Genomic DNA, 7,846 nt, shown 5'->3' with positions numbered 1-7,846 from the left:
GGTAAAAACTTACAACAATATGATCAAAATAAGTATATTTTATATTTACATTATTCGTAACTACATTTTGTTTCCTCGCAACGATAGAATGTCGGCGATAAGAAAAGCGTGACGTGTCGCGATTTTAGACGGCTTGTGGCTAATTTTGATCCGAAACCAGTCATCATTTGAAAAATCTTACCGACATAATTATAAATAAATGTATCAATTTGATGCAACGTTTAAAGAAAACATTATTTTATAAATCGTTATCTTTCATTTTACGACAAAGCCAAATATAGCTACCTAAAAAAACTCTTAAATTTGCGATTTCTACTTGACGTAGAGGGCAGATTGTAGGGTTTGTTTTGTTTTACTTTCATTGTTCCTTTAATGCATTATTCTTTAAAGGGCTTATATATAATTATTATAATAATTATATTATAAAACAACCAATGCTATGGTTTATGAATGTGTTGATGCGCAAAGTATCAGATACAGAGATAATTGAAAACAATGAAATGGCATTTGTATCATAATAGTACACACTATTCAGGACAGTAAGTCATATATGTTTCTGGCACGTACAGTTGAGTGATGTTTATTGAATACATTAACAATATGCACGTCGTCACAAGTGTCAATTTCCAAAGAAATATTCCTTCGACGCTGGTCGGACATATCGGCTTACGGATCGGCGCAAGTATTGCCGGCGGTCTGCACTCAATCCAGCAGATGGAACTGGGTGTGGACGCTCCACATTCTGGAACCGAAATGTCGGGGTTTTCAGGATCTGCAATTCCTTCTCTTCTCCGTCGTGTTGGATTTTTGCAGTCACAATACCCGGCTTTCTTTGGTCAAATCTAAAGTACTGGTACTGCCTGAAAGGGTTAACAAATACATTAATTTATGCAAATAAGCATGACAAAATAATGTAAAGAATAAATGTCGACAAAAAGTGCTGGGTTAGTAACCGTTACGACATCAATTGTTTAAGTTTACTTAACATTTTAACCTTCAAGTCTGTAACACGTACTTACATTATTCCTGTAACAGGTTTGAAGTACAATTCCAGGAAAGGCTTCCATTGCCGCCATGTCCAGGTCGGGTACGAGACTGCCGTGTTGGTAACAGACGACTGGTCAACAAGCGCCGTTAGTTGTTCGAGAGTCTCACAGTCGTGGTTCCGGTATCGGTTTTTTATATGCGCAAATCCGGAATCCACCAAGCACCTTGCATGCCCTTTGACAGAAACAAAAATGTTTTGATATAATTGTACTGATAATGATATATTTGACATGTCTTAATAAAATGCTAAATAATGTTAAAAAAAACTCATTTGTCTAATTATTAAAATGCGATAGAACAAAATTGTAAGTGTTTTTGAATATTTCGGCGCGTATTACCCCTTCAGAAAATAATTAAGGTAGGGAATTGAAAAATGATAAAAAAAATATTTTAAGAAAGTTATTCGACAATACATCAAATTATTTTTCCGTAATATAATTTGTATACATACCAGGAACTTGCATGTGATACTCAATCAAGCGATGTGGGCCGGTCATCACTCGCCACATGAAATAACCAAGAACGTACCGGTTTTTGTTCTGCCCTGGAATGTAAAAGCCCTGTGTGGAATCTTTATTTTGGCACTGCGTACATAACATACATGTAGAAATACGTGGAAAAGCTGCTAAATGATTCACTTTAAAAATACTTGTGCGCAAGCGAAATCAGCAAGACAACTGTGCGCGCAAAAAACACATGCACACGTTGTACATGCACACACATACGTTCTTATATAAAATGTACATACCGGGGCAATTGTCTGCATGAACGGAACAAGTGTAAGCATCAGACTCGTAATTCTGCAGGGCCCAATCAAGCATAGAAAGGACAGCGTCCGGGCCATGTGAGGTCTTTCCGTCCTTGCCAATCGTTTGGTCCTCGTCAATCAGGAAGTTCAACTGGCGGGGAATACTGTCCACTCGAACGCCAAAGATCTGAACCTTCCTTAGAGTGAGGAAATATAGCGGTCCTATCTGGCGGGAATAGTGAGGTAGACTCACATTCTGGCTAAAATCGAACGTGAAATGGACATATCTGTCTGGACCTTCATTTGCCTCCTTACTTTTCCTGATGCAATCGTTGTATACATCTCTTTCCTGAAAAATAGCAATCATTTTTCAAACGTTAAAACACTGAAGAACGGCTGCAAATTATACGATTTAATAACGATAATACAATTGATGAAGCACTCGTTTTGGTACATATGATAATACCAATGTATCAGATTTGTTTTGTTTAGAAGACGTTTGGACACGACGAATTAAAAAATTGTAAAGCCAACAATTATTTCCTATTTACTAAATGCAAGACTATATTATAATTATGTGTCAAACATTTTTACCTTTTGTGCTAAAAGAATGTGATTCCTGAACGAGTCTGTAGCTGTCAATTTCTCTTCTTCCGTCACAGCATCCATGACACCTCTCCTGAGTGTTTCGCACTTGGCACAAACGTCATCACGTGGACCAGCGATCCGGATGTGCGGTAAGCACATGCGCCATATTTCCTTGAAGACCGTTATTTCTATGACCCTGGAACCAGCTTCCGTGCATGATGTCTGGTACTGTTGATGCAGGTTGGTCTTTGTTGTGTCAGATGTTAAGTATACAGTCGGAACGTTGTCTACACCTCTCGGGGCGGCTGGTTGTGGTAGACCCCGTTCATCCGCATAATTACGTATGAAGTGCACAACGCGCATGACATCATCGTAACAAACAGCATGCTTTGGCTTTCTTCCACGGTTGCCATGAACTCTAGGCGTCAAACCATGTTCTCTGACATGCTGCTGTAATGATAAAAGCTGGTGCTTACCGATGTCAAAGAACAGCATAAATGTTTTTTTACATACGGCACTCCCCGCTACCCTAAACTCAACCCTGGCTCGCTTCCGTTGCTTCCCTCTTTTAGTTGTTTCCCCATCAACATCTTTCAACAAGGTCATAACGTTAAGTTCCTTCTCCTCTTTGGCCAGCGCCCTTATATCTAACAAATGGTTAACAACAGTATCAAAATTAAAACGTTTATCACACTGATGTTTACAGCCGCATCCGTCCGACAGAAACTTACGCACGTTACGAAATGCGTCATCGTGAGCGTCGCCGGTTTCTTGTACATCCTCACCTTGGTCGCTTTCGTTATGTTCTGCACCTTCGTTGCGGACCAGGTAATCCCGGACCCGAGTAGCAATTAATACTTCGGGCTCTTCAGGATCAACTAAGGGCGTTTCATCACACAGCACTTCCTGTGAGTTGACCGGTGTCCGACCAAAATGGTCCGACAATACAGATTCTAGTTCCTTAAAATATAGAAATGTGTATATTATAGGCCTTATATCACACGTGTTTATAATAACTTCATATGCATGTGATGTCAGTAAATTTAATATTAATTTTACTAACTTTCAATATGCAGTATACATAGAATATTAACTACAATCTTGAATTAAAATAATAGCGAATGAGCGATATTATAACGAACTTATTATTCCCAACAAAGGTATGTATGTCATTTAAATATTAAACATTGTAGTCACAACTGTTAATCTAGATCTAAATTACAGTTTGATTTATACTGCGTACACAATTAGGCCTATATACCTTTAAATGGACATCACTTAAAAAATCATTTTAGCATGTTGCACTTTGCTTATAGGTGATAATGAAACGCTTAAATTTTTATTAAATTACATTAAATTAAGGTAAGGTAACGTGATTAAAATTCAATATTATTTAAATAATAAATAATTAGCATGCAATTATCTGCAAATGACAAATAAGAGTTTATAAAAACGGTCAGGTGATGGGAATCGAACTACTGAACTTCAGTTTCGAAGCGTTTCGATGCATCCATTACACCACAAGCACAACGTACAATACCGAGAGAAAATAAGGTCCATATATAAACAATAATTATTAAATGAAAACAATAATTATTAAATGAAAACAAAGAAACGACCATTTTGAAATGTCAAAACTAATGATAATCATATTTTTCTCATAACAACGTACACCACTATTTTGTCAAAACTAATGATAATCATATTTTTCTCATCACAACGTACACCACTATTCGTTGCTCGTTTAAGGTTCATGTAGAGGCTTCATTTTGAAAAATGTGGGACCCCTAGCATTCAACTCAAATTTGACTAAAGGAAGAGTGCCACATTGATAATGTATACATATATGCTTTAATGGATGTTTTTCCTTCAAACTGCTACCAATTTTGTACATCAACGTATCATAACATCCACAAAATCAATCAAAATACAAAGAGATTTTAACACTAAAATATACATTATTTTCAAAAATCTGAATCATGTTTATTCCACGTATTTCGGCGGAAAATTATATAACTAGCGAATGATATCGACATTGACGAGGGCAAGTTACGCTTAAATAGTAAAAAAAGTTTGCATATCTAGAAATATCAAAACTCGAACACATGTCATTTCATCACCATGGGGGCAGCCATTTTTAAATTAATAAAATAGAAAGAAACATGCTAAAAACTCACTCATCGCCTAATTGACATTCCATACGGTTGACAATGACAAATGCATTGGATTGTAATCTTTCCGTTGATGTTTGCCAACTGCACGATCAGACCTCATAAACACTCAAAAGAATAACTATGTAAGAAGCATTTCACCAATGTTTACAATCGTTGTCGAATCACATATACTTTATTATTGCGCATAAAATAGTACGCTTACAGACTGACAGAAAGATCTAGATTACTCCGTTCAATTCATCACGGTATACTATTCTATTGATAATATATAATAATACATCGCTTCAACAATCTGAAAGTAGTAATAATTCTTTTAAACGGAGTTTTTAATAACGAAAGTGAAAACAACGGAAGTTGGTTGGATATTCTGTGAGATGCACTTCGGCTCCAGAAAAACAATACAAATTAACTAAAAAGACGTGTGGGGGACAATTTTCAGCTGGAAACTATTTCAAATAGGGTAAGTGATGATATCTCTACGCGGTCATTTCTGTTATTTAGTGCGATCTCTTGCTGATCAATGTTAATAGTTGTTTTACAAGTTGCCACCAAACTGTCAAATTAAGCATGTGTTATCTCAGGTATGTGTATACACATACCCGGTTTTCTCACCACTGCACGTGGTTTCGACCGATTTGTTTTGCACGTTTTTCTACGGATCACAGCGATGACCACGCTTTCAAATGGGTATAAGGAATCGAAATATAAAATCAATCATTTTGCCAATTTCTTTATATTCCTTTACAATTTTATATGTCGTATGCAATCTATTTCAATTTGAGATGGTTTAAAATTTGCAATTTGGTTGAGAGGTAAATAACAAAATTGTTAAGCCTTTGAAATAGAATTGTGACTCTTATTATCCACCATACCTGGATTGTTAAAAAGTAGTTACGTTTTAGTTATTTTTAGAACTATGTTTAGGATATTTATCCAAAAAAGGCAGTTGAATAAAAACTCATTTGTTGTTTTATGACAATAATTTTCTGTGAAATGTTGCTAACTTGACCTTGTATATGTATATAGCTTTGTATTTATTCAACTTAAGGTAGTGCATATCATTCCTAACTTTAGATTGAGATTTTGTAAATTAGTGTAAAAAAGTATTGGTTTTAAACCAAAATACGAATAAAGCACACAAATATTGAATGTCAAAAATGTGTTTATGTTATTCTATCCGTCTTTAGCTTTAAAATGATATATAGTTTGACCATATTGTACCACATTCAATGAAGAAAAACCAAAGCGAAGTTTTAAGGAATTTTATCCCCCCCATGAACCTTAAGCACTGTTAGTATTTATTAAACTATCTGTTGCTCGTTTAAGCACTGTTAGTATTTATTTAACTATCTATCATAAATACATGATTGTAAACAACAAATGTACAGAAAGAAAACAGTTTTATAACGCATTTCATAACTATCATAGCGTTCGATTTGGATAGAGCAAAGTTTACTAGATTTCTAGAGACTAAAGAGCAAAACTGCAACATTTTGTTTTACTTTCACTTCAGACGGTTCATGTTATAAAAGCAATAGAAATTAAAATATGTCCAACAGAAAGGTTCATAACACTACAATCATGAACAAACAAATAGTTACCTCCATTTCTTTATCCATCATGTAATTCCGAGAATCACAATAATCCCGCAAATAACACGTAATATGTTTACACCAAACAATAAAATATTTCCCGGGTAAAACAATGACGTAGGTTAAAGCGGGTTTTCCCAATAACGTCATCAATGTCATTTAGCCTGGTTTTCTCACGACGCGCCTCATATTTATATATTGTGATTATGCATATATATAATGGTTACAGGCATTCATATAAAGATCTTTTGCCTTCGCATAAAGAAGTAATGCCTTTATATCATGGAATATTATATATCAATATATAAGAAAATTATATATTTATATATTAATGCTTTATCTGTATATATTCAAAATATGTATTTATATATTGTTATTATGCATACATATAATGGTTACAGGCATTCATATAAAGATCATTTGCCTTCATATAAAGAAGTAATGCCTTTATATAATGGAGGATTATATGTATATAATTCATTCGTATCTGTATATTTTTACATGTTATCTATATATAAGAAAATTATATCTTTATATATTAATGCTTTATAAGTATATATTTGAATTTTGAATTTATATATTGTGATTATGCATATATATAATGGTTACTGGCATTCATGCACAGTCAGATTGACGTAATATCACAAGTTTTAGTATTATAAGACAGTGAAGGCGTTCCATAAATCTGAGTTGCGTCTAAGATTAAACAACAGCGAACAAATTCAGTGCCTTCAGCGCTTTGATAATTTCCTGCAACGCTTTATATTCATACGACATACGAACACGTATATGCTATATGAACATGTGTATAATATATTGTCTCACAAAATACTAATACAGAGCATTTTATATCTTGTTAAAGCTATGTTACCAGACCACATCTAGCGTTGAAATGTTGGCTATTGCTGTAAGGATCAGTGATTTTTTAGTTGTTAATGTTATGTTTCGAAATATTTTACGAAATATTCGTTGATTTTAAGTGTTGATGGGCTTTTCAGTTCATGTAACAATTGTTATTGTTACAAATGTTTACTATTCTGTACATGTCACGGTCTGAACTTGGTCACTTTATGGGAGTTGAGTGGCGGCCCGGTTAGCTCAGTCGGGAGTGCACCCGCCCTGTAAGCGAGGTGTCTCGGGTTCGAGCCCCGGACTGGCCGCACAACTTCTCCCCTAACGTGACCAAGTTCAGACCGTGACATACACAATTATACAGTATGTGACGTCGTGAGTAGATTTCAAAGTTGCTCCACTTTGACCTTAAATATTGTAGAAAAATTAGTTATTTGGAACACATATTTTTGTTACATGTATAATATGTTTTACACACTAATTTATTACCATAGTATATAACACGAACCAACTTTAAATATTTGAGAATGTTTGCAACTTAGACAGTTAAAGCTGATTTGCATAGCCCGTTTGACATTATGTTAAAACGTAAATCGCCTTTGAAAAGTGTACAGAATATGGTAAGCAAGATGTTTGTAAAGGAAATTCTCCACAGCATGATTGTTCACATGGAACGATACACATGTTGTGGTCAGTGAAGTAAAATGTTCTAAGATTAATCTGAATTTGAAGTGGAATAAAAACTTGAATATTAAAATTATTATAAACATACATTATGCAATCCGAAGTTTCTACTTTTTCCGTATGCAATATAATACATTGATAAAGCAATTTTTAAATTTAGT

The 7,846-nt window shown here is 34.5% G+C and overlaps 1 protein-coding gene across 1 annotated transcript; it reads right to left on the bottom strand.

The window, feature by feature from the left end:
• Window positions 1-471: 471 nt before the first annotated feature.
• On the bottom strand, window positions 472-6,222 carry LOC127848041 (uncharacterized). Its single transcript, XM_052380327.1, has 6 exons — window positions 6,159-6,222; window positions 2,390-3,343; window positions 1,796-2,144; window positions 1,499-1,591; window positions 1,020-1,221; window positions 472-860 (listed from the first exon to the last, which is right to left on the bottom strand). The coding sequence occupies exons 1-6, from the start codon at window positions 6,177-6,179 to the stop codon at window positions 620-622; spliced, it is 1,860 nt and encodes a 619-aa protein (XP_052236287.1). The 5' UTR covers window positions 6,180-6,222; the 3' UTR covers window positions 472-619.
• Between the last annotated feature and the right edge of the window lie 1,624 nt (window positions 6,223-7,846).

This window comes from Dreissena polymorpha, chromosome 10 (assembly GCF_020536995.1).
Source record: "Dreissena polymorpha isolate Duluth1 chromosome 10, UMN_Dpol_1.0, whole genome shotgun sequence".
Taxonomy (NCBI): domain Eukaryota; kingdom Metazoa; phylum Mollusca; class Bivalvia; order Myida; family Dreissenidae; genus Dreissena; species Dreissena polymorpha.
This window is presented reverse-complemented; position numbering and strand designations above follow the sequence as displayed.

Coding starts and splice junctions, on each gene's coding strand:
- LOC127848041 (XM_052380327.1), bottom strand. CDS start 6,179: ATGATGGATAAAGAAATGGAG. Junction 2,145..2,389: donor ACATTCTTTTAGCACAAAAG/GTAAAAATGTTT, acceptor GCTATTTTTCAG/GAAAGAGATGTATACAACGA. Junction 1,592..1,795: donor TCATGCAGACAATTGCCCCG/GTATGTACATTT, acceptor TTTACATTCCAG/GGCAGAACAAAAACCGGTAC.